General features: G+C 54.1%; 1 protein-coding gene across 1 annotated transcript in view; it reads right to left on the reverse strand.

Moving 5' to 3' along the window:
• EPHB1 (EPH receptor B1) overlaps window positions 1-27,282 on the reverse strand; it is a 47,716-nt gene that overhangs the window by 17,175 nt on the left and 3,259 nt on the right. The window contains exons 2-4 of the mRNA XM_075157878.1: window positions 25,493-26,174; window positions 4,052-4,207; window positions 599-934 (exon numbers count right to left, since the gene is read on the reverse strand). Of these exons, the coding sequence (XP_075013979.1) occupies window positions 599-934; window positions 4,052-4,207; window positions 25,493-26,174 (1,174 nt within the window). The remainder of the gene's footprint in view (window positions 1-598; window positions 935-4,051; window positions 4,208-25,492; window positions 26,175-27,282) is intronic.

A 27,282-nucleotide genomic window follows, 5' to 3' on the forward strand; every position in this document is an offset into this window, starting at 1 on the left:
TGGAAAAGGGGACAAGACAAAAATGATGGGAGAGGGATGTGCCAGAGGAGACGGAGCCTGAACTCAGTCCTGGGGTGCTGCTCCCCCCATGCTGCGATGCAGCCAGGCTGTGTTTCGAGGCTGGATTCACCCCACCCCCCTGCTCCCACCTGGGAAAAGGGGGGAAATGGCGATGCCATTTTATCCCCAAGCAATCTAGAGCGGAATAAAAAGCAGATATCGGTCCTCATCCCCTTCCCTCCCACAATCCAGCTCTCGCTTTGCCCAGGGCACAAGCAACCCCTCCACCTCTCCCATCCCTCTCCCTCCCTCTTTTCCTGGCCTTTCTCCCCGCTGGCTGCCTTCCCCCCAGCCCACCCAGGGCACATTTACACCCCCGGAGCTTTTTCCTTTGGACTCAGAGCTTGCAACTCATAGCGCATGGCTTAAAACCCCCGGCACCGCGCTTATCCCTGGAGGTATTTAAAAGCCGTGTAGATGAGGTGCTTAGGGACATGGTGTAGTGGGTATGGTGTGTTGGGTTGACGGTTGGACTCGATGATCTTAGAGGTCTTTTCCAACCTTAATGATTCTATGATTCCGTGATCCCAGGGCTCACCGGCTTGGTTGGTGGTGATGTTGACGGAGACGTGCTGCGGTGGGAAGGGGCTCTTGTTGGAAACCCCGTTGACAGCCTGGATCTCGAAGGTGTACGGCGTGTGTGCCCACAGGTTGCTGATGAAGACCCGGGTCTCTGTCAGCCCCAGCTGCCGGGGGACAAAGTCCACGTTGTCGTCACAGCGGGAGCAGGCGCGTCGGTCCGACCGGCACTTCTTGCAGACGATGTTATAGGTGACGTCATCCCGACCCCCCGTCTCTCGCGGCGGGTGCCACTCCAGGATGATGGACGTCTCGTTGACGATGGAGATGACGTTGCGGGGGCCAGACGGGACGCCTGCAGAGAAGGAGAGCACTTGAGACAGGCCCTTGCCCAAAACGTTACGCTCAGCCCTACCAGGGCTCAGCGGGAGCCTCAGGGGGCTCCAGCACAGAGAAGGACACCCCACAGCTCCATCTGCCAGTCTACCCATCACCTCCTGCCTCAGGAGGGATTCGGACTCCGTGGCTTTGCCCAATTTGCCCAATTGTCTCCCCATTGGCAACACCAATCATCCACATCGCCAGCTGCAGAGAGACATTTCACGGTTGGGGATGGGGACTCCCATGCCACAAACCCACTTAGTCTCCAAAAAAAACCCCCCATGCAGAGCGCACACAGATCCATCTGTGAAGGTGGACCCATTTTAATGATGGGGACATGCCGAGATAGCTCCAGTGCTCACGTGAAGAAGCACCTCAGATTATCACAGCAAGAGAAACGCCACTTAGCCAGCACCGCGGAGAAAGAGAGGAGCAGCAGGCAGAAGGAAAGTCAAAAATGGAAAGTGGTTATTAACGGTTCGATATCTCAAGTTGGGAGCCCAGGTATTTAACGGCACAGAGGAAGGCTCTCCTCCGCGCCCGGCACCACTCGCTGTTTTGCGAGCAGCTCGGATGTTGGCCCAGAGATCAAAATTGCATTGATCAAATCCGCCGGGAGCCATTGCAAATGCTTCAGAGGACGGGAACTGAACACGGCTCCGATTGCACATGCTGCCGGAACAGGGCCGGAGTCGATAGGGAGCAATTCAGGAGAAATCCAGGTGGCAGAACATCACTGAGGCACAAACATACGTCTGTCCAAGTCTCAGGAAGGATTTGGGGTTGGCCAGGACAGCTCCGCAGCCAAAACCACAAAATCCAGCTGCTGGGTTATATTAAATACGGAAAGCGATTAATTACTCGTGCCGGCAGGGCTTGGCGCTGCGCTTCCAAGGAAGAAAAAAGACTTTGCCACGATGCAGGGGGGAGCAATAAAATGATGGAGGACTTGACCTGTGAGGAAAGGTTAAGAGAGCGAAGCATGCTCCGTCTTGGGGAAAACCGTCCCGGGGGAGCCCTAAACGTGTGTGTGCTGGGGAACATCGTTAGTGGCTGCAGATAAATTAGCCCCGTTATTGGACGGGGATGGGTTGGGCAGAGGCGGCTTCATCAGCACAGGGGTGTTGTGGCTGGTGGGATGGAGAGGCCACCCCATGTGGAAGACCTCCAACTTCGGCCACCGCTGTCAGCCAGCCCGGGGGGGGCCGTGGGTGGCCACCCCTGCCCAGCTCCCTGCCTGCGCTGCCCTCTCCCCCTGCTCCCTTAATTGCACCCAGGCAGGCACTTTGGGAGCCTCGCTGAGCCGTTGCTGCGGATACCGCAGATGAAAGCGTTTTGTTAAAATGCCTAGAAAAATGACAGCCTTTAAAAAAAAAAAAAAAAAAAAAATATTCCATTCCCTGGAATTCTTTTCCCCTTTAGCAGAGTAAACGCACGGGTTGGGGAGCAGTCGCCAGTGCAGCGTCCTCGCTGGAAAAGGCTTTCGGGGACTTGAGGCACCACAGACGTCCTGTCATGGGGCTCCCCAGAAATCCCATTAGCAGGTAGTGGAGATGTCAAAGGGGGTTTATGGGAGGGGTAGTAGGGGACACGTCAGGGGCAGGAGCCAGGGGAAGGACGTCAGTTCCCTGGGGGGAGCAGACCGGACCATTTGCAAAGGCTGGGAAGAAGGATCAATAAATAGCAAGTTACACCCAAAAAGCTGCAACCTGTCTCAGGAACCTTAATCCAATCCCCCTCTTTGTACCTTAAGCAGACAATATCTTTTCAAGCTTTTTTCCAAGAAAAAGGGAGAAAACCATCTTTCTTCCCTGGCCCAGAGGCAAACCACTGTCTCCCCAAATTCCCCCCCCCTTTAATTGCAGCCCCTTCCCTCCCCTGCCAGGGGTATGGGGCAGGAACTGCGCTCGCAGACATTGCCCTCGGGAAGGGCTCGGGTCCAGCACCCGCAGCTCCACGCTGTTATTTACTCCTCTGACACAGAGAAACTTTGTCAGTGAACAGCTGGCATCTCAAATTAGAGCGTTGTAAAATTAAGCATCGACGAAAAGAAATAAAAATCAGCAAATGGACTTTTTTTATACTGTATTCCCATAGCGCAGTAATAGTGTAAATCAGCTACGTAACGAGACATAATAAAGATATATAGATTTATCTGCAGTTATACTACCTGCCGACTACCTTCGCTCTGACAGCTCAAGTGATCCAGCAAAACACGCAAATCCTTTCCTCGTTTCCGACGTGCATTTTGGGCACTCCCCAGCTCCAGAGCATCCTTGTGCTAAAGCTCCCCGATGGGCTGATTCAAGGGCCTGGAGCGTATTTTGGGGAGGGGGCTGAGGCTGAGATTCACGTTCCCAGCGGGCTGAAAAGCACAGCAGCTCTTTCTTCTCTCCTGGGCTCTTTTCTCACCAAAAGACAGGCTTGAGGCTGCTGCTGCCATCCCAGGCAGTTTGGGCAGACAGCCGAGCAGCGATGCATCACACGCAACGCCGCACTGAATACCAATGCTTAACGCACCCTTTCCCCCTATAAAAAAATACTCCATCTGCAAGACTATGAACAAGACAGCAACAGCAGATAACTTTAAATTCTAATTTATCCTAGGGACTATCTCCCTGCCGTTACCGCCACTGCCAGGGTGAAGCATAAATTCAAACGGCTGCCAGAGAGGTGGGTTGCGGGGCCGTCCCATCGCTCATCATTTGGTGCGTGCCACGGAGGTGTCCCAGGAAAGCAGAGCAAAAGGTGACAAGACATCATCTACTTATGCCGGCACGGCGGTGAAGGGATTATGTCGGTGCGAGGAGCGTTCCTATAGCACGTGGAGGCAGTGCCGTGCTGTGCGGAGAGGGATGGGTATTCCACATGGGTACCCCAGCCCTCTGCAAAGCTAAACCCTTGCGGTGTATTGACCTCGGCTGGCTGCCAGACGCCCACCCAGCTGCTCTCTTGCTCCCCTCTGCAGCAGGATAGGGGGAGAAAATAAGATAAAAAAGCTCACGGGTTGAGACTTCATCCCTGCCGCTTCCCCAGCAGCAGAGTGGAGCGAGACCCTGCAGCCCCCCCTGCCAACCCTGATGTTACTCACTGGTGCAGGCAGCTGCCGGCGGGTCGAAATCCGCCCGGTAGTAGCCGTTCCGGCACGTGCAGACCGGCGAGGCCTCGGCGGTGGAGCGACTGTTGGAGGGGCACAGCGCGCAGACCCCCGCGCCCCGGCTGGCCTTGAACGTCCCCGCTGGGCAGGCTGCAAGAGAAAGGAGAGGAAAGCGGTTGGGTGCCGAACCATCCCGGGGTAGAGGCGAAAGCAGGTCCTGTCCTTGAAACGGGGCAGAAAGAAAAAGAAAAAAAAGAAATAAAAGAAAGAAGACACAAAAAGACTTCACATCTCTATCAGAGCTAAATGGCACCTAAGTAGCACCTTCCTACAAAGCTAGAATAGCCATAATTTTCCACGCTGGCCATGAATTATTTCTGGAACCACCAGGAAAACCCTGAAATCACACGGCAATGATACAGTTATTAGTCGGGCAGAGCAAGGGGGCTGCAGCAGCTACTTCGCTCCCTACCACTCGTACCCAGGCAGGGGGATGGCGGGGGGCTGCGGGACACCCTTCCCCGGCAGCACCCGTGGGGACACGGACACGCAGGGGCAGGACAGCGTTCCCCTTCTGCTGATCTGAAACGTCCCTTTCCGCCACCCCAACGGCATGGCTTATGTCTTGCATCTCTTTTTCCATGCAAAATTTGAATATTTAATTTAAAAGTTGATGTGAGGCCCATGAGAGTATCCCATTAATCCCCCACAGCCCACGGCTGGGGCCAATAACCTCCCCGGCCTCCGAGCTCTTCACGCAGGAAATGGCAACTAATTCATAAACGAGGAGATGCCCCAGTTAGTTACGGCCAGGCTTTAATCAGTGACGGGGGCAGGTTTCATCCATCAACGATCTCGCTGCTCTGCAGTGTGACAAAGAGTGACAAAGATGGGGTCCCTCGCCCCTGCCCCACCCCACCGGCCCTCACCGACTAGGTGCTGATGAAGGGATGATCATCCATCCTTGACGTCTACCAAAACCCTCAGGTGACCCCTACAAAACCGAAGGCTGCAGAAGGGAACGTCTGTATTTTGGCACATGTACCCGAGGGACCAGACTTCCACCCAGATCCACCGCCTGGCCGGGGGGAGCCTGTTCCTGGCCTCACACACAGGGGTGGTCCCACCTCTGTTTGGCTCCTGGCTCTGCCCCCGTGATGCTGTCACCTCCAAGGCACGGCTCTGCAGAGAAACACCCTAAGTGTCTCATAAACACGGCGATGATTGAGATAATGGAAAGTGCCTCTTAGCCCCTGTCTGCTGCATCAGGATATGAGGCATCTCCTAGCAGCCATGAAGAGGAAATTAATAGGAGCAAGCAGGAGTAACCACTTTGATGCAATTTCCTTGGGCGATAGTGGACCATCTAATCTTTATTGGAGCCCTTTAACCTGTCATTCAAAACTCATGGAGGCCTCTTGCTCACACAGTCTTTCCAGATATTAAAAGATGATAAAAAAGGATAAATCAAAACAATATTTTACAATTTTATTATTCAGGGGATTTTTTCCCCCGCCTGAGGCACACAGCTGGCTGCGATGAGCCATCTCTTTCCAACGGCACTAACAGCTGAGAGGGGACGTGGCATCCCAGAGGGACCAGCCACCACCTCACGCTGCCCTTCCTCCTCCCCACCACGGGAGGACTGCCGAGTCCCCCACATTCTACCACAGCCATCCCACACGTATGGCCTCTTACAGAAGCACTTAGGGCCATAACCCACCACCTCATGCAGATAGGCAGCTAGACACGTGGGGTCACCACGCATTGCAGGACATGGGTGGGCACGTGAGGGCTCGAGGGGGAACTTCAGGATGCCAGAGCAGAAGGCAGCCGGATGCAGACCCTTCCCCGATCCATGCACACAGCCATATGGCCCATAACAGCACGAAGAAGCACAGAGTTACACCAGACACACAAGGCAGGAGACACAACCGCGTGTGGACACCAAGACTTTGAGGTGGATCTCCATTTCTTCACCCCTCCCTTCCCACCGGCATCTCCCCGCAATGTCCCAGGGGCATTGCACTCCCACCAGCAAGCGTTAGCATCCATGAGACGTGCAACGGGTGACTTGTGGGCTCTAGAGCTGGAGGACGTGTTCAGAAACGTGCCTGAAACGTGCTGGGCTCTTTGGAGGAGCAGGAAGGAGAGGGCAGCGGTACCAGGGAATGGCTGTATTCTGATGGAAGGGGATGGGAAAGGGAGGGAGAAAGACGAGAGGGTCACAGCACTATGAACACACCTTGGTTTTAAGCATAGGGGCACGTTGGTGGGTCGATTGAAGCGGTTTGTTAATTTTTAATTACAATTAATCCAAGTGATGCTTTGTCAAAATACCTGAACAAAGTACACTTGGCAACCCAGCGTCCTCAGGTTTCTTTTATCACTTCACTTATCCATAAATTCCTGTAATTTCAGGCACATGGTTCTTAATTGTTATTATTACCAATTAGCTTTTCTCTCCTGTAATTACACTGTGCTTGCCTAAAGTCTCCCGCAGTTTCAGGGCAGGCTGATGCCTTCTCCTTCCTCCCAAAGCTGCCACAGGCTGCAGCCCTCCACTCTTGCTGTTGCCCATGTCTCCCCAATTTGTGGGGGAGCTGAACCATGAACCTCACACCAAAGATGAAGCCGAAACCCACAAGACCCTGCAATGCCATGGGGGGATTTAGAGAGACCCGCGCAGCGTGGGATCCATAATCCTTCAGATGGTAAACGCGTAGTCCGAGTGTAAGGCTCGGATAGAGGGCTCGAGCCCAGGAGGGAACAATAAATCACCCCGCTGACGGCAAGCGCAACGTTTGCCTTGATTTAAAGGCTGCTGCAAGAAAGTTTCCTGGAGCTGGCAAGGTCTGGATCTGCAATAGAGTCTCGGACAAGTGCGGGACGAGGATCTGCCTCAGCGTTCCCTGCGGAAACGGGCTCCTTCTGCAGGTGCCCAGGCTGCGGTGCAATCTGCATCTCTTCAGCCCGGAGAAGAATTAATTGATTGTTGATTACGTGGGCTGGATAAGATTAACGATGTGCTTAACTATCCATTTCCTCACGTTTAAGCGCTAGGGGGGTGTTTGTAAATGATGAGGCACGAAACCCGGCCGCACCGCTCAGCGGCTTCAGCGCTCGCCGGGGCTGCCTGCTCAGCACTTAAACCCCCCCATCCCAAAGCTGCCCGCGGATCGGTCGTCCTGATTGCAGAGCAGGGATGTCACGCATCCCGGCCGGCAAGGGCCAGGGGTCTGCCGGCAGGACCCCTTTCCCGGGGCTGATGCAGACATTTGGGGAGCATCACTAGGGGGCTGCTTAAACCCAGGCTTCTTGCAGCGAGACATCGCTGGAGGTTTGGGGGGAAAAAAAAAAAAATAGATGCAAGTCGCTCTCGTGCCCACGGGATGATGGTAGGGGTGGCAGCCGATTTGCCATCCAGGGCTGGATGCAGCTGGGGGACTCCCGGCCAGAGCTGTCCCTCTTAACCCCCAAAAAGGCTTGGGGTGGGCATGGGGCAATATCCACCCAGTGAAGGCACCGCAGACCTGCACCCCATCGCTGCCTCCCTCCTCGCTCTGCAGCTTGCATGGGGCAGGATGAATTATTGAAGAAGTAGTGGCACGCAGCAGCATTGTGAGGCTTTTTGCTGCTGAAAACTCTCCTGTCTTAACAGCGTGTATCCTGCACCCTTGTATTTCGGGTGCCAGGGGTCCTAGAAAGAGCCGGAGGTAAGCAGGATCTCTCTGCTCATCCACCCCTGCTCCTGGCCAAGGCAAGCCACCGTCAACAGAGCAGACGCTCAGTGGAAAGGGTGCAAGCGCGGGGGTATCCAAGCGTTTCATTCTTCAAACTAAATCCGCTCGGTTACCACCTGGAACTTGCACTTTTTAATTACTCTCTCAGGGAAGCTTTAGTCAAAAAAAAAAAAAAAAAGAAAGAAAGAAAGGAGACACCTCCTCTATACTAACTTGCTCTAAAGCTCCCCAGGGACGCAGAGTGGCGTTTTCCCTTATCAGGTTTTAAAATAGGAGCTTCTGCAAAGAATTACAGACTTCAGCTCACAATTCCCCACCTCCTCCCCCCGGCCCTCGCAGCACCCCGCCGCAGCTCCCTTCAACTCACAGCAAACCGAGTCTGCGCCCCTAATGTCCCCGCTGGGGCAGAGCTAACCACATTTGCCAGGTTTTCCCAAATTCACGCTTTTTTGGGGGTTCCCTTTTGGGTCCAACGCCTTTGCAGGGCAAACCCAGTGTCTTTAAGCGCGCCCGTGCACATGCCTATGGTCACACCAGCACAGGAGGTGATGAAAAGATGGGTTAGAAGCAACGGTGCGGCACGAGGCAATGCCCTCAAGCAAGCCAGAGGTACGGAGAGGGCTGCCATGTGCAAAGGCACTGGAAAGGCCTGGATCATCCAGCCTTGCTCCAAAAAGACGTGTGGCTGGCACCCACCAGCACCCCCGGGACATGGGCAGCGGAGAAGGTGCCCTGTTGGGTGTGAGGACACCACGGGCCATGAACAAAGGAGGAACCGCAGCTTATTGCACTTACAGCCCGCCGGAAAAGGATTCAAGGTGATTTTTCTCCCTTTCTACAAATGACGATTTTTCATTAAGAAAAAAACCTGGCTCCTAAAACTGACACTTTCTGCAGGAGGCTCACAATTTTTCGATGAACCCCCCTAAAAAAAGAGAGGAGACGCTTGCTAGAAACCCCTCGTACATTTTGCAGACAGCTTTGACACAAAATGTATTTATCTTTAAGCACACCAAAAAAAAAAAAAAAAAAAAGCCCATCAATTTTTCAGCCTTCCAACCGATTAGCCCCAATTACGGGTATTTTAGCAGCAAGGCAGCTCTCCTCCCCGTCCCGCTGCCTCCACGCGCAGCCTGCACACAGGCTAGGAAGCCCTCCTCGATGCTTTCAGCTGAAAGACACCATCCAGGCAAATAAACACCCACACGAACTTGCGTGCTATAGAAAACCGACATTTAGAGGGTGTTGTGATTACAGGGGCAGGCACTCCGGCAGCCGGCTCGGGTCCCACTCGCCAACCCAGGCGGGCAGCGCCGGGGGACCGGTGGCACCGCGTCCCCGGGGACACACGGGCCAGGCTGCAGAGCCACAATGCCTTCACCACGGGTTGTAACACAACCGATGGTTTTGGGTTTTGATCCCTTTGATGTGTCACCGACACCAAGGATGCAGGCTGCAGTTTGGGGGGAAAAAACAGCAGAATCAGGCAAGCTGCCACCCACACGTCACCGCTCCCCGGCGGTGACTGCCATCTCCCCATCTTCAAAGGGCGACGAGGGTGCTGCCTTCCCACCCCGCTTTCATCTCCCTCATCATCCTCCCCACATCCAAGCGGAGAGCGGGCGCCCATTGCCGGAGGTTTGATTGCATCCCTGACTTGATGCTCCCCCGTCTTCCCTTCCCTCCTTGAATCTGTTGGGAAGGGGGTTGGGAGGTTGTTTCGTGGGGTTTTTTTCCCCCCCTATTTCTACTTTTTAATGATCCAATTCCCTTTTATATCAAGCCAAGGACTTCTCCTGAGCGCCTCAGCCCTGGCACAGCCACAGCAAACTCGGCAGGCAGCCGGCAACGCCGGCAGGCGTACCGCCATCCCGCCCTCCACGAGGCATCCGCAAATTAACCTGTTTTCTGAGTAACGCTGCGCTCCGGCGAGGAGGGGTGAGAGGGTACCCATCACACGCATCTTGCCTTCCTGACCATGCCAAAAAGGGAGACGGGGATCAGACCCAGCCCTGAAACGCCCCGTCAGCCACCACATCTCCTTTCCTACATCCAGTCCTCGGGGCAGGGCAAGAAGCGCAACCCAGGTGGGGAAACACCAGGAGTCCGAGCACCCCCGGCCCCGAAGCACCCTTGGACAGACAGACAGATGCCTGCTGCTCTGGGGAGGGAGCTCAGCACAAGTCCCCGAGCAACATCAGCAAGCCCAGCACCCTGGGGACAGGTCACCCCAGCAGAGCCTTGTTCCAGCAAGGGATAAAACCTCATTTTGGTGCAAACTTCACCATTTTTGCAGCCAAACGCACAAATTCTCGCCATTTCGGATCACCCAGAGCTGCTCGGGGCCATGCGCTCGCCCAACCTAATTACAAACAGCGCCCGCCTCGTTGCGTTGTTTCCGTATTTCAGCTCTGTATAGGCAGAAACTCATGAGATAAACATGAGCTTCCCAGCATCTGGGTTCGCATCCTGCAGGCAACGGGCTGCATCTTTCCCCAACGCGCCGAGGAAAGAGGCTCCGGCTCCTCTTGATGCAGCCGGTTAATTAAACCAGCCCTTCACCTCTGGAGGAATGGGTTTAGATCCGCCTTGGGACACATGTAAATTAAAATCAGCGGCTTCTGAGCCCAGCCTGCCATGGTTTATTTATGGAGGAAAAGTAAAATTCAGTGTGGTATTTTTCCCTTCTCAGAGGTGTTTTTTTTTTTTTGGCTCTTCTTCTCATGGATGAGAAATGAATCAAAGCGGGAAGGCACGGGGCAGGATTTCAAAGGCGCTTGCGGGGTAGGGAGCTGCGCGAGGCCAATTAGAGGCAACGGGGTGTGGGTGCATCCGCGTTCGCCTCTCCCGAAAATCCCATCCTTCATCAACCAAGGATTTGCTCCCCTGGGGCGGACCAAGGCGCTCGCAGACCAAGCCATGCACACTTGGCTGCAAGCAAAACGCAGCCGATGCTCACCCAGAAGCAGCGTTTCTCCTCCAGGAAGGCGGGCTTGGGAAAATTAAGGGTCTCTGGATGCAGAAGAGCTTTGACACCAACTGTTTAGCTGGTATCATGACCCTAAACGACGAGAAAAGCCTAGAGCAGGGCATGGAAGCAGCTGTTTCGGCTCCCACGTGCCCTGCTGCTCGCTGCCTGCAGCACTCGTCTTCCCAACAGGTCCACGCTTGCCCATTTAATCACCACTCTGGGCTCGACTTTCTCTGTTTTTCATGGTTGGGGGGATTTTGAAGGTCTAAAGATTAAATCTGTCCCAGATCCATTTGTTGGATGAGAAAGGGGAAAGCACGCAGGCCCTGGGCAGACGGCGCCGCGGGGCTGCCAGCTTGCCACAGAGCAGGGAAACGCGCTTTGCTCTCCAAAACAGTCAACGGGGGAAAAAAACCCAACACTTCTCAAGGTCACTTTTACAAATCACTTTTCTCCCACTCGGGTTTTGCTCCGCTTTAGTTTCCACTTTGCACCAGCCCAAGGCTGCCCGGTCTCGGGTCACAGCTCTCCCACCACCGGCAGCTTCCCATCAAAATAACGATGCCCTACCTTCGGCCCCAGCACATTTGATTTTGAAATCAGGGGTGAAACGTGGCTGGTGGGCACGTGGCGCAGCTCACAGAGACCCGTCCCAGCCCATTTCCATTTCTCCCCGATGTTTCAGCTCTTCCCCCTTGGGAATTAAAGCACCGCTATGGAGAAGAACAGGGTGGCGTTGCAGGGAAGGATGAGGCCGGCATTGCCTCTCCGAGCACCCACTTTCAGTGACCAAACCCTAAATAATTTGATCAAACGCTAGACAACTCACCCACGTGCGCAGGAAGATTTACGGTGGAGCGACCAGCGGTCGCGTGCCCACGGCGGCGACTGGCGCTGGATGCTCCTCGCCATCCTAATGCTGCCTGAGTTTATTATTCTGAGTCAACAAATGAAGGGGGATGAAGTTCTCGGCAATGATTTGAGGCTATTTAACCTTCTTATACTCTTCTTTAAAAACATATCCAGCAGCCGCAGCCTGCCACAGCCTCTTCCCTCTGCCGAGGCTGTCAGCCCTGCAAGCAGGACAGGGCTGGGCTCGTCGTTGCTGGCCCAAACCCTCGCGGGCAGCGGGGCTGGGGCCGTCGGGAGCTATCTGAAGAGTAGCCGCAAATTAAATGCCACAACACGGCTCTCCCTGGGGATGTGATGTAAGGAAAGGGGAGATTGATTTGCCAGTAAATAGACAGTGGTGTCCAACCCCCTACTCCCGGGCTTCCCCACCCCAACCGGCGCTATATGAACATTTACATCTCTGCTGTACATTAAAAACAGAGGTAAGGGGTGGGGAGCAAGCCAAGAAATCCATCCCGCACCAGCAATGAAAAACAATTTAAGGAGAGAAAGGGTGAGCAGGACAGGCACGCTGCCGGGGAGCCGGACGGCACCAGGACCAGAGCGGCCGGGGGAAGCACTGGGGCTCCAGCGGCAGGGCAGGAAAGCCGAGGTCCCGACTGACCTCCAGCACCCCCAGCCCCGCCGCTTCACCCATTTTTAACAAACAGAGTGGTTTATCACCGCTGGGTGCCCCATTTCAACTACAGGCACAACTGTAATCTGGATTTCAGGAAACCCTTGCAACCCGAGGCACGCTTGGTTTTGATGAGGGTGATAAAAGTAAGCCTGAGCGTAGGGTGGCTGGTGCCGCCTTGGCGATGCTGATGTGCATCAGGTTACACCAGTTCTGGTCGATCAGGCCAAGCACGAGCCGGAGAGGGGACCACCAGGACCAGTCCCAGTGAGCAGATGCATCCCCAGCACTGCAATGTCACCTGCAACAAACCTCCCAACGAGTTTGGAGCAAACGACTGGGGGGATCAAGATTCAGGCCAGGACTCATATCCCAAGCTCCAGAAGATGTTCTACTCCCACCCCAGGCATCAGGCTCGATACAGGAGTCACGGAGCAAGATTATTTCTCCTGTGAGCTGCAGCAACGTGAGACTCCAGGAGTCGACGGACACGGACTGGAAGCCATACAGAAGAGCCAATACTTTCATGTACCACTTAACCCAGCACATCACGTTCACCCCTCAATGCCTACATGAGCTATCGAGCCGCCTAACGAGCAGGAAAGCGAGCTGCCACGAAAACCCATGGTGGATCTCGAAGAGTAGCTCTTCCTTCAGCTACAGAGCTGCTGGCAAGGGCTGTAGTTAGAAACCCCCTGAAAATGATGCAGAGCCCTCCTGGGGATTTCAGGAACCACCAATGTCGCTCCATAACTCCAGCCCCTCTTCCGACCAGGAAATCGGGGTGGCATCATCCCTGGGCTCCCCAGGGATGCACAAACCCCTCCTGGCTGGGAAGCAAACATCTCCCGATCCTAATAGGAACTAATTAAGCACCTTTTCCTCCTTTGTCAGCTCACGCCACACAGTATCCCCTCAATCTAGAGAACGTCAAGTGCTTATTAATTACGTTTGAAGTGGTTCCTCGTTAGTCCTGACGGCGCGAAGGATGAGTCATCCCTGGGTTGGGGGAGAGCTTCAGCCGCAGGGATGCCGGCGCGGACATGTGGCTTCCTTGTGTCCGTGCCACGGCACTGGAGGACATCATGCCTTGGGTTGCACTGGGGTGGTGGGATGCCCCACCATGGAGCAGGACCCCCCCATCCTGGCGGACGTGAGCCTTGGGGGCTGCGGTTTGGCTGACTGCTTGAGGACCATGCCCGGGGATGGATTTGGCATGGGAAGACGGATTCGGCAAGGGGAGGACATCCTGATCAAGGCACAACCGCTCTCCCACATCCCTCATCCACCTCAAAAGCCCCATGCATGGAATTAATTAGAAAAGTAGTTAAGAGAGCTCCCCCATAAATATTTATAACGGAACGAGCCATCATTAGTACTCCTTGGAGGAAAGGTGCCTTCCCACCCAGCCACGGAGCAGAGAGGGGAAACGCGGCACCGGCCGGGGGACCAGAGGCACCAGCTGCTCCTGCCTTCCCACGGCCCCGGCCCCCCGGCAACCCCACGCAGGCGTGAGCAAAGCGCTCCCTTTCCACGCCGGGGGTGGCATTTTCGGCAGCGAGCCGTATTTCCCACAGCCAGGTGCGATTTACTATTGTTTCTATATGCAAGCATCACTTAGATATATTTTCTACGGTTTCCCTCTCTTTGAGTAACACCTCCTTTCCCACCCTAGGCAGTTGAACGGTGGCCGCTGCCATTGACTTGCCCTGCTCCTGCCAAGCGGCTCTTATCAGCCCTAATCTCCTGGAGCCAGAAAATGCCTAAAAAGCAATTTCTGAAAGTTCTACCCATCTCCCTTCCACTTACTTATTTTTCCCCGTCCACGCTCTCCCTCTCCTCTCTATTCTTAAAATTTTCCCTGCCCAAACTGCTCACTTCCTAGCACCTTTTCCAGCACCTCAGCTGCTGGCTGAGTCCCCACCTCGCTGCCTTCATCCCAGTCCTGCCCAACTTTCCAGTATAACAGCATGGGAAAGCACAGGGGACCATGGAAATTTTGACTTTCCTTCCCAGCTTCCCTCTCTCTATATATGGCTGAGCTTAAAACCTCTTCCCAACCCCATTCCAGCTGGCAGGAGAGCTGGTCCTGGGAGCACCCCAACCCCCCGGCAGCTGAGCCCAGCTGCCACCAGGCACCACGACGGCCAATGGCGCTCACTACAAAAGAAGTATCTTGGAAAAAAAATGTTTTCTCGTGGCACTTGGGCTCCACTACCAGATAGGAATAGGAAGCAGGGAAAGATGAAAAAGTGAAAATAAGAGAACGGCTCCTCTGGCAGTGCATCGTTGAGGGGCCAGGGGCAGAAGAGAGGAGACCATGAGGAAGACAGAACAGTTGGATCACCTTCCATGTCCCTCACCCTTTGAGGTTCTCCTGCGCCCACCAACAGCAAATTTGGCCGGGACCAAATTTCCATTCTCTCCTCCCTGCATGAGGCTGGCTTGCAAAAGATGCTCACTCCCAAGGGCAGAGCCCAGCTTGTGGATCAAGAGCAAAGAGAGGAGGTGGAGAAGATGTTCATCCTGCAGTGGACGTGCTGGTGTTTTGGAGACCCCACACACCAGACCCACCTCAGCAGCCAGCAGGGCTTGAGCAGCACAAACCAACTAAGACCCCAGCCTGCAAGTTCAAAGGAGAGTTCAAAGCAGACAACAAGTTACGGTAATTCGATGCAACTCGGCATCAATATAATTACCATCAGGTCGTTGTTGGTTGCAAGTGTTGCTGGATGGAGCAAGGAGCAGCTTGAAGCAGTTTCCAGGCTGAAGCACGAGGGTAGAAAGCTATGACAGGTCATCCTCCACAGCTTGCTGACAAGCGAGATGGAGCTGGAGCAGGTGGCATTCCAATGGCTCAATGTCAAAGCAGAAACCAGTAGTGAGTGGTGTCCTTCAAGAGTCCATACTGGGACCAGTACTATTTAATATCTTCATCAACAACAGAGAGAGTGGGATTGAGTGCACTCTCAGCAAGTTTGTAGATGACACCAAGCTGAGTGGAGAGTTGATTCACTAGAGGGAAGGGATGCCATCCAGAGGGGCCTTGACATGAAGTTCAACACAGCCAAGTGGAAGGTCCTGTACCTGGGTCAGGGCAATCTCCAGTATCAGTTCAGACTAGGGGATGGATGGGCTGAGAGCAGCCCTGAGGAGAAGGACTTGGTGGACTGGTGGGTAACAAATCGGACATGAGCCGGCAATGTGCGCTCGCAGCTCAGGCCAACCGTGTCCTGGGCTGCATCACCAGCAGCGTGGCCAGCAGGTCGAGGGAGGGGATTCTGCCCCTCTGCTCTGCTCTGGTGAGACCCCCCTGCAGTGCTGCGTCCAGCTCTGGAGCCCTCAGCACAAGACAGACATGGACCTGCTGGAGCATGTCCAGAAGAGGGCCATGAAAATGGTCAGAGGGCTGGAACACCTCTGGTATGGAGAAAGGCTGAGAGAGTTGGGGTTGTTCAGCCTGGAAAAGAGAAGGCTTGAGGGAGACCTTACTGTGGCCTTTTCACATATAAAGGGGGCTTGTAAGAAAGACAGAGAGAGGCTTTTTACCAAGGCCTGTAGTGACAGGACAAGGGGAATGGTTTTAAACTGAAAGAGGGTAGGTTTAGGTTGGACATAAGGAAGAACTTTTTTATGATAAGGGTGGTGAGACACTGGAACAGGTTGCCCAGAGAAGCTGTGGATGGCCCATCACTGGAAGTGCTCAAGGTCAAGTTGTTCAGGGCTTTGAGCAACCTGACCTAGTGAAAGATGGGGGGTGTAGACAGGATGATCTTGGAGGTCCCTTCCAACCCAAACCATTCCATGATTCTATGATTCCTGCACCGGCTCATCCCCGTGCTGCAGCAGGGAGGCAAGCAACCAGCTTAAAAGCTCCCAGCCAAGGAAAGGACCTTCTGCAAATGGCATGAACATGCTGGCACTGTCTGTGTTGGTGCCACTACCGGGGACAGGAGAGGTGCCCAAGGCTGCAGGGTGGGACAGCACCCACTAACCCCACCTCTGAGCGCAGCCAGCTTCTCCCTGCAGAAAACCTCAGCCATGTCCCAGACCGGTGGTAGCAACAAGTGGGCAAAAAAAAAGTAGTCTCCTCCACCCTCAACATCTGTTACACATAAGTCAAAGCCACCCGAGATTGCAGGGATTTACTGTACGTAGGCAGCTCTAGAAGCTTTTCTTAGCTGTGAAACATAATTTGCACCTTGGGTTCTCTAAGAGTAAGTTGTCTTAAATAATAATATACGATTAAGAGCTCACGAGCAGATCGGATGTGGAGGCAGGAAGTCTGTGACAGCTCCAGGTCTCACCCTGTCACCCTCGTCCCAGCATCGCCGTCCCGCTGCGAGCGCCGGCCCTGCTCGCCCAGCGTTCTGAAACAGATGCCCGTGGCAGAACCGGGAGATTTGGGTTTAGCCAGAAGATGACGGTCCCTGGCAGCACCCAGACAGGCAGAGAACCTTTTTGCCATGCCCAGAACCATTTCAAGCTTTCAAACAGATTCCCCATTTTGCAACAGAGCAGATCAAAGTAATCCCTGCTCCTGAGGAGGGCGACCGGCTCCCTCCGCGCCACGGAGGGGACACGCATGGCAGCGTGCATCAACCCATCCCAAAGCCACGTCCAGGGCAGGTTTATCGAGCGACTGGTTTTAAGCGCCTCGGTGACATCACACCTAGATGCAGATAGGTACTATAATATAGTAAAAAAATAAAAAATAAGAAAATCAGATCAAAATAAGTCGATATCAAGTCTCACCTCACAGGCAATTTACCCTCCGGGCTGCAGACCCAGCAGAGGAAAGCTGGTCGAGCTAGGGCAGAAATTCCATTCCTAATTCCCCTTGTATATCGGTTCCCCAGGACGCCTCTGCTTTTACACACGAGTTTTAGAGAGCAAAGCCCAGAAACCAGACCTGAGGTCAGAGCCCTCTGCCTCTGGCATGGCACACAGCCCCACGCCCCGGGCTTTGCACCTCTCGCCCAAAAAAGCAAGGAGAGGGCGACGCTTTGCCCGCACCATCCCGGAGAGGCCCCAGGGAGCCGTGAGATGAGGGCAGCGTCAGCCCAGGCATCGCTCCCTGCTCACGGGGATGCTCCTGCATGTGATGACCATGCAGGATGTGGCCACGCCGAGAGCATTGAGGTGACCAGCTCCTACCCGCAGCCCACAGCTCTCTCCTTCCTAAAAACCATTTTCATATGATAAATATCATACAAGCAGGTGAGTCCTGGGCTTAACATGAAAACTAAGCGATGCAGTTCCACCCCACGCCATTAATTACATTTTCTCAGTTGCTGCTCGCTGGGCAAGGCTCCCCTGGGAGCCCCAGGTGGGGGAATATCAATTCCCTCCTCGTGTGGGTTTGCACATCTTAATTTGAGGCACCCACAACTGAATATTTAGCCTGGTTTGATGCTCCGATAGACGAGGCGTGGATCATTTCTTGGCCACGAGTCTGCTGCGCCGGCTGAAGACGGATGGATTTTCCCATGGCTCCTCAGGCCTCCTGCTTAAGTGCGCGAGCGATGCTTTGATTTAATCACTGCGCTCCTGCTCTCGACGCATCCTCTGAGATACAAGACACCGGGCGTGACAAATGACCACTTTTAAAACACTCGGAGCTAACACCCACGGCACCACTCCATTTGTCACCGTCTGGGCGCAGAACGATCCAGGTAGCAGATGCGGGGGTTTAGAGAGGGTGGAAAATTAAAACCTTAAGTAATCTGCACTGATTAGTATTCTTTTTCCCCCACCCTGGTGGGCTCCATCCTTCCTCTGCACGGACCCGCGGTGCCCCAGGTCCCACCCGGCAAGTCCAACCCATGCAAAACTCCTCTGATGGCCAGGGGAAAGCAGGGCGAGGTGCAGCAGCATGACTCGCTCCACCTAGTCCATGGCTTTTTCACAGCTTGTATTTGCGCCTTTCATTGAAACGTCATCAGCGAAGGCCTGTTTCCCAAAGCCGAGATTGCAGGAGACCTGCAAAGCCCGACCACAACCCCAGGGCACGGCTCCCAAAGGATGCCCTGCACAGGGGAGCGCCAATGAGTTATTTCATAGCTTGGGGAGGGGGGGAGCTTCTTTTTTTAATTATTATTACTAGCCATCAGAGGTAAAAAACAACTCCTTTTTTAATTATTATTATTACTCGCCAGCTGGGGCAAAAAAAAAATCATCTTTTTAATTATTCTTACTAGTCAGCTGGAAGAGATGCTGGCTCCTGAAGAGCTCGCCATGGGCTGTACGCCCGACCACGGGCAAGACCCCCAACCCCTGCGAGCAAACAGCAGCAAAACAGCACCGGCTGGAGCCGTTCCCAAAAGAGCGCTCTCGTGACTTTCAAAACAAAAAGGAAAAAGTTACAGAAAGGCTTTAAAAGTCCCCGGGCTGAGTCACTGGGTTTGCCAGGTGCCGGCCGTTTGCAAACAAGGGTGGGAACAATGCGGGCGCCGGACGCGGGCCGGATCCTGCGCTTCCTCGCGGCTCTCCCATTGTCCGGGAGAACAATCCCTGCTCCCGCCGGAGAGCCAAGGGCCTTTGACACGATGGCGGCAGGGTGGGAGCCGATTCTCCCGGGCTGGTGTAAGGGGGTGAGGTTAGGAAAGCCGGGTGGGTTTTGCAGCCCCACCGCCGCAGGGATGCTCACGGACCCATGCCCACGGCAGCTCCCACAAGCGCACACGGAGCCTTGCACCCCAATATTCCCAAAAAAGATGAGCTTCCCCAAGCACTTGAGCTACCGCAGAAAGTTTCCTAGATGGACCATGAACAAGCCAAGGGTGTGGAAGCAGATTTATGGCCCCACAGAGCTCAGGAAAAGACCCTTGGGGGGGAAAAAAAAAAATTCGACGGGATTTTTCTTCCTCTTTTAAGACTGGAATCAATACAACACTCAGAAGTTCTCATTATGGTGGGGGAAATAGGTAAACGGCCCATGGTACAATTTGAGGAGGAAAAAACAACGATACACAGAAAACTAAAGGCACGCAGGGCAGCTCGGAAGCCCCCCAACCCCCCGAGGCCACGTGCTGCACGCCCGGCCGGGGCAGCCCAGCCCTGCGATGCTCGCCCGGCCCCCGCTCACGCCTCCCCCGCGGCATTTGCCAGGTTTCTCCTTCGTTTCTCCTTTGGAGGGGGCCGGATGGCAGGGATGACCCTGTACCTCGTAGACCCCCACTCGGGGTTTGGGGGACAGAGCCAGAGAGCGGTGGCCGCGGTACCTGAGCCTCCCCGCCGGCAGCAGCCGGGACGCACGGTCCTTCCCCGTCCCTGCGCAGGGGGAGAGAAAAGGGCCCCAATCCACCGGAGGAACATTTTGGCTAATAATGTCTAATTAAGATTCCCATTAAAACCCATCACACTCATTAGAAAAAAAATTTAACAAGGTTTTCCTGGACATTTTCCTTGCGAAATTATTACAGGGGTTAATGGATGCCTTCATTAAGGCATAATTTAAGAAAAATCACACTTTTTTCTTTTTCTTTTTTTTTTCTTTTTTTTTTTTTTTTGAGGCGCAGTGATTCAAACGCTTCTCCTCCGCAGCGTGGCCGTGGTAAAACTGGGCTGCCTGTTCCACCCAGCGGTGGAAGCAGGGAGATGGCTGCCAGGCAAAGGCAAAGCCCCTGCAACAAAGGGGAGCATCCCTCCATCCCTCCGGCATCACCCCCCGGATTTGGGAAGAGCTGGGAGAGCTCCCACTTCCCGGCACAGCCCAGCCGGGGAGAGCGGCTTGGGCTGATGCAGGCTGGGAGAGGGAGCAGGAAACTTGATATTGGGGGGGGAAGGTAGGAAAATGCCCATTTTGAGAGGTCAGAGGTTTGTGACTGGACTAAACCTGGAATAAAACACCCCACGGACGTCCCCCGTTGCCATTAGGGGTGGAAGATGCCCCGGCTGCGTGGACGCTCTCACTTCAGTCTAAAATGTGCTTTTTTGATAGTTAGTGCCTGCCAGGCGCCCAAGCCCCGGGGGAGCAGAGGCGCAGCAATGCTCGGCGGGGAGGAGACCCGCCACAGCCCCGGCGTGCCAGCACCCTGCCCAGCCACCCCACCTTGGGATGCTAAACAGGAGAAAAGCTTGAAATCCTACTTCCAAACCCACAGAGAAACATTTTCCCCACAAAGCCACCTGACGTATCACGAGCATCAGCTGCAGCCGCAGAGACAACCTCGCACCCGAGCTGCGGGGCAGACATCCTGCCGTGCATCAGCCGTGCGTCCGCGGGTGCAGAGCGAGAGGGACAGGTTTTGAAACAAACTGGTTGACCTTGTCCTGGTCCTCTGGAAAGAGCTTGAGGAAGCACTGATGGTTTTTAAGTCCAACTATTTAAGATCACGGGCAGGGATCTCCATGGGCACCCCAGCCCTCGATGTGCCTACCCCGCTCGGGGATGCTGCCAGCCCCGCCAGGCACCCTGTCCTGGGACGGGGCCAGCTGCCAGCGTGCCATTGCACCCCGGGGGACACCCGAGCACCCCTCTGCCAGCCACCCTTGCCACCAGCCGGTGCAACACCCGCAGCCACCAAACCAGGGATGGGGAGAGGGATGGACTTCCCAGCGAGCTGGGATGCCACAGCTCTGCTAAACCAAATCCAAGGGCAGGCAGGAGAGACGGGCAGGACAAGTACTTTCTTTTTATCTCTTTGTTTTTCCCCTCTTGTTTTAGAAGAGAAAGCATTCAAAAAGGGATCATTCCTGGGTCAGGCAAGCCAGAATAAAATGCCAGAGAGAAAGCTGCGGGGAGGCGAGAGGCAACGGGGTCGGCACAGCGGCTGGAAAAGAGATGCTTCCCAGCCATGAGAAACTACATGGACCAGCAGCATGGAGAAAAAAAGAAAAATAAAACCGCTAAAAAGAAAAAAAGGGCCTTTCTGCAGCCCCTGCAATGCTTGGCGTGCTCACCCTGACCCAGGCATCAGGGTGGCTGGGCACGGAGCTGCAGCACCCTGGGATGGGTGCACCCCAAGGCATGGGGGAGCAGGGTCCCGTGTCCCCGCAACACGGCGAGGCAGCCCATGGCCTCCCTTGCTGCCATCTGCCCACGGGACAAAACCAGCATCACCTTGGTCACCCAAGCAAACCTCCCCTGGGTGCCCCAACACGGTACGGGGGCACTGGGACGGACCATGGCACGGGGAAAAGACAGGCAAAGGCACAGACAAAGAGACTGAAAAGACCCAGTTCTCAGCACAAGCAACAATTTGATTGGGAAAAATTGATGTCTCCCTTATTTTAAGTGTTAGCAAATTATTCTACTACTAATTACAAAATGTTCGTAATTATTATTTAAAAAAAAAAATCATTTTATAAATCCTGCGCTTTGCTACTGTTTCCAGCCTTCTGTGAAGGATAAATGGAGGAAATCAGTAATTATTGCCAGGGCTGCTCAGCAGGAGGGGAGGATAACAGGGGAACCGGCACGGGGCTGCTCTCTCCTTGACATTCAACTGGTGGGACGTGTCCCCACTGCTACCCCTTTCCCAAATCCAGCCCTCCACGCACAAGGCAGGAGGGAAGGACAAAAGGAGAAAGGAGACAAAGAAACCGAAGGGATGAACAAGGCCAAAATAAACCCACACACAGCTTTGGCAAAGGCTCGGGGCAGCCCGGCACATCGGTCAGCAGCTGAAGAAGGGCTGGGGGACCTGGACGCAGATGGGGTACCGGCTGCCTCGTGGAAAGCCAGGGGTGCCTGGGAGTAAGGATGCTCGAGGAGCGGCCTCTGCTTCACAGGCATTGCAGCCCAGCTTTGTTCTTATTTTGTGAGGTGTTTTTTTTTTTAATTTTGCCATCCCTGCTAGCTCAGATTTCCAGCCGTTGCAAGCAGCCAGGTCGGTTCGTTATCCCGAGCCACAGCAGCTTGGAGGCTCCCAACCACGCTAGGACAGGCAGGAATTTGCCAGGAGGCGAAAACAAAAGCGAGACAAGCCCAAGAAGCAGCAGGACCGCTCTCTCGCCCCTTCTTCCTTGGTTTATAAATACAAAGTAAAAATTCGGCACAAAGCTGATTTAGATCCAGACTTTTTCCTTTGCTGGCTTCTCCATGCAACTGAGTTACCACCAGGTACTGGGAAGGTCAGAGAGAAAGTCAGTGTGATTCCAGCAGACACAAATTCAGTTCCCCATCCTCAGAGTCAAAAGGGATAAAAGCTGAGAGACCCACAACTGCTGCCATTCTAGCGAGGGGTTACCCTGCCATCATTAGGTTTCAGAGTGAAACACCAGCAGAGAAAGGGTTTAATAATCTTCCCTGAGGAGAACAAGCGAAATCCACCCAGCATGCTCATCCAAGGTCTCGAACGATTTCCCCGGCCTCCCAACGATCCCCGCTCCTGCTTTTCCTCCCACCTCCTCCCCAGCACGATGATGCATTGCACCTTGACCACGCAAGGAAGCCATAAAGCAAGGCTGAGGGACGGGGCAGAGCAAGACGAATGGATTTAATATCAACCCGAACAGAGTGTGGGCTATCGCACCAAATGAATTATTCATTTTGGATTCAATAACAGCCTCCATTTCGCATTGGCCCACAGCTCTCACGGGCACAACGTGCCAAAGAGGATGGGGTAGGCAGTCCCACCGGGTTTTCGGGTACAGCGTGCCATCACCCAGCTGAGAGCAACACGGCTTCGCACCAGCCAGGAGGCCTGTGCCAAATCCAAACCAGCCAGGACGGAAACAAATAACGGGCCAGATCGATAAAGATAAAGAAAATCTCCCTCCCTCCCACCCCCATCTTAGCATTGTGGTGGTAATGACCCTCCATCACTCTGACCCTAAAACATGACAATAATCTCTTCGGGACTCGAAATACCCCCAATGAAGATTGTGTTCTGCCTGTGCCTTTCGTGAACAGCTAAGTGCCGATAAAAGCTGGTATTAACAAATCCCTCAGCGGCCCCGAGCTCTGCTCTCAGCTCAAAACCGCTCCGGTCTAATAGCCCCATGATAGGCACAGCCTCTATCCCAGGGGGTGGGAGGGATGAGAGAGGGCTGGGGGAGCTAAACAATTCAACCCTATTTTTTTCCCACCACTGAGGAATTAAGCCCATTTTCTCAGCCTTAAAATACCAAGGGATTTTTTTTTTTTTTTTTTTTCCCCTTGGTGACAATTCCTCCAGACTTGTTAAGTGGCTTATCTCAGGTTGACAAAGGCTTTGAAGCAGACGTCAGGAGCATGTGCCTCCCGGGAGGCGGGATGCAATCCTGGCAGCATCCTTGCGAGGCAAACCCAGTGGGTGAACAAGGCAGGGGAGTACGACCCCTCCAAAAGCACAAAGACAAATAGAAACCCAACAAATTATTTCTAAACTTTGCCATGTGCCACCTCCTGCCCGCTGAGTGGGAGCACGGCTGGAGACGGGCGCTGCGGCACAGAAAACTCAGCAAATTCCCAATGCACAGGGGTCTGCTTGGTGCAGCTTTGATGGCATGAACACATCATGACCATTCTGGGGTTTGCACGAGAAAAGGAGACAAAAAAAGCCACAGAGATGGGTCTAACGCCCGCCCTGAGCAGGTTTGCTCCCATGCCTCTCGTGTCGTGCTGTCCTCCATCCTCTGCCCTGCCCCAAACTGCGAGGGCTGGGTAGGTGCAACACGCTCCTCCCGGCGGGTTAGAAGCATTCAAGACCCCAACTTTCTCCACCACCCTAGCCAGCGGCGGGCAGAAAGATCAACACCCACCAAAGCCTGTGGCAGTTTTACATTATCATTGTTTTCCTACATTTCTGGCGAAATGACATTATTTTCCAATTCCAGCCTTTAGCTGAAATTAGTATTTATTTTTCCCATGACGAGAAAATGTCATTTTGCCATAAAACCATGTGCGCTTTCTGTTTGTTTATTCAATAGCGGAGGAACGTCTTGCCAGAAATGCTCCGGTTTGCAAAGAGCCCTCCCTCCAACGGAGCGCTTCAGCTCCTCACGGGAACAGACCATCTCCTGGTGGGAACAAAACCACAGTGTCAACCGTGAAACTCAAAGGAATCCATCGGCGATGCTGCTCTATGTGAAAGCAAGCCATGAGTGCATGGACTCTGGTGGTTTCCCGCTTGTCAGAGCCCTGGCATGGGAAGGCACCACCGTCCCCACCTTGGCCAGGTGGCAATGTGGTTTTTCACGGTGAAAAGCTACACAAGTTCCCAGGTTTAAAGCAAATGAACGAACAAGTTTCTCCATAGCTTGAATCCCAGCTTTGCCATTTTCATGTATCAAGAGTTACAGGTGGAGAAGAAACACCGTGGTGGCCACCCCAAGGAGCACCACAGCCAAGCCTGATGCTACACGTGCTGCCACCTGCACCAGAAGAGGTCCAAGTCAGACCTCTCCCAACCACCCCCTCCCAAAACCAGCCCTAAAGCACTTTGACACCTGCCTTTGACCTCCTTCTTCCCAACCCTTCCTTGACCTGGTGGTGCCCACCTTCTAGAAGCTATTTGGAAAGTGCCGATGAAACGGGCTTAGCTTCTCACGCAAAAAGCCCTCTCCTCTTCCCTCCTTTCAAGCAGCGTACAAAAACAATACCTTAATTTGGGAGGGGAGAAGGAAAGGGCAGCGAGTAAAGCTAACAGAAAAAAAAATAATACTCCAACGGTCTTTGGGAAATATTCATCAGAACGGCGAAAGGAGACAGAAAGCAGCGAGCGCTATTTCCATATTTATAACCCCGTGCTGCGGAGGACTCCAGCAGGCAGCAGCATGCTGGCGGCGTGGTTGGGGGAACCCGAAAAAACAGCAAAAAAGTTCCAATTAATGCCAAGAATCAGAGCGGCTTCGCTGCAGTCAGGCCCGACGGCGGCTGCCCGGCTCCCGCAGCTTTGCTGAGGAAATAACGAGGCAGATGAAAGGGGCTCAGCCGGCGAGCGCCGGCCGGCGCGGCACTTTGAAGGCAGCAGATCACAGAGGCGGCTTCCAGCGGGCTTGTGGCGGCAGCTGCACGGGTGCCCGCATCCTCGCCACGCTGCTCGCCGAGTTTGGCCGCTGACCAGGGCACACCGAGAAGCCACAGGTTGACCACTGCTCCCAAATCCCTGCCTCGTCCCCAGAGCAAAACCGCTTCAGGGCAGGGAAATGGTGCAGAGCCGATTTCAAAACAGACGTTGCCCAAAACAGCTTGTTCGGGGACGAACATTTTCTTAAGCAAAGCTTAAAAACAATAAAAGCGCCTTGTTATCCAAAGCCAACCTTACCTTTGCAAGCCACGTTGTTCTCCGGCTCGTAACCAGCCTTGCACGTACAGCGGCCGATGGGGACCATCCACTCCCCGTCCCCGTTGCAGTACAGTTTGATGGGCACGTCCACCTCCTCGGCGTTGGGGATGCAGGTGCCACGGGCAGTCACTAGAGAGGTGCTCTCCGCTCCTGTCATCGTCTCCGGGAAGATGGCGAAGTTCTGCACCACGCTGGGGCACTTCTTGAAGAAGACCCTGACGGACAGCAGAGACATACAAGCCCCATAGTCCTGGAAAGCCAGGTAAAAGCCATTGCGGGTCAGGGGCCCAAAACTTCTCACTTCTGTGTTCACCTTCATCAACCTGCCACCAAAGTCCACCTGGGAGAAGCTCTCGTCAGCAGCAATGGTGTCCACTTTGAGGTAGGGTGCCTCCGTCCAGAAGGCGGACTTCTTGGTGGCAATGACAGAGTCCGTCTCGTAGTAGTAGAGGTTGAAGGTCTCCTTGCAGGAGCCGGGAACGTTGGGGAGGCTGCTGCAGTCCCGCACAGTGAAGCGCATCTCGGTGTAGATGCGGTGAGCTCCACGCCGGTTGATGAACGTAGTGAGGAGCCAGTTGTTCTGGTTGGGCTCGAAGACGTTGCACACCTGGTACGTACGGATGGTGTTGAGGTTTTCGTCGTAGCCACTGACTTCTTCCCACTGCAGAAAGGAGAAGGGAAAGGGGCCATGAGAGGGTGGCAGAGGGACCAGCAGCGGCCCACGAGCTGCAGAGGTGCCGCTCACCCTGCACAGGGCAGGGCTGGGCTGGAAGGAGGATCCCAAAGCCCCAAAGTGGGGCAGGAACATGGTCATGGACACATGATGTGATGCATCTGCAGAAACACCACCTGGGTCAGCACCAGCAGAAATCCTCCCCCTCTTGCCCCTGCCCACGCATGCCTGCTCCCTCTCCCCATTGCTCCCAGCTGATGCTAAAACATCTTTTCCATGCGGGCAATCACCTTAGCTGCCCTGGAGAGGACGTAAAAAAGGGAAGAAAGATGGTCCAGGCACCCGAAGGCAGGAGGGAAAGCAGCATACAAGGCTACGGCTTCATTAAAGCCCGAGCCAGCACGTGGGCTGGAGAGTGAGCCTGACCCCAGGCTCTCGGCACAATGGGATCATTTCCCCCGGCAAAGAAAACTAACTAAATAAAACATTACCGCCGCGGAGAGAGAGAATATAGATTTGCAATTCGATTTATAGAAGGGCATTAATATAATCCAGGCTACAATTTCAATTAAGGGACAGCGGCAAACTGTGAATAGTCTATGATGGCATTAGAGTCCTACAGACAGATTTACAACCTCATAATCCATTCATTTTAACTAATCCATGTTTACAGTCTCCTCATAACAGCATTATTCATATGGCAATCTTTAAGCAGCACTCTGAATATCATGCATAATTTCCAGGAGCGATGCTATAGCAGCACTCACGCACGTTTGTGCTTACATGGGGGCACAACGGCAGACGGGTGATGCCAACCTGCCCCGTCACGTTGAGTCTTCCCGAAGAGCTGATGCACCACGACCAACCTGCAACCTTACAGATTTTGCCCTCTTCCATTAAACAACCACGTTCCTCACCTGCTCCCCAAGCTTCCCCCTTGTAAACCACAGCCCTGATGTAAAAAACCGCAGGTTTTTATTTTGTTTTCAAAGCAGGATCCTCTACACGCTGCCAACAAGCACAGCAGAATGTTTGCTCCCGGGTCCACCTACTCAGCTCCGCTAAGTTTAAGCAAAGATCACAGCTCAAGGTTGCA

Source organism: Calonectris borealis, chromosome 9 (genome assembly GCF_964195595.1).
Source record: "Calonectris borealis chromosome 9, bCalBor7.hap1.2, whole genome shotgun sequence".
Lineage (NCBI taxonomy): Eukaryota > Metazoa > Chordata > Aves > Procellariiformes > Procellariidae > Calonectris > Calonectris borealis.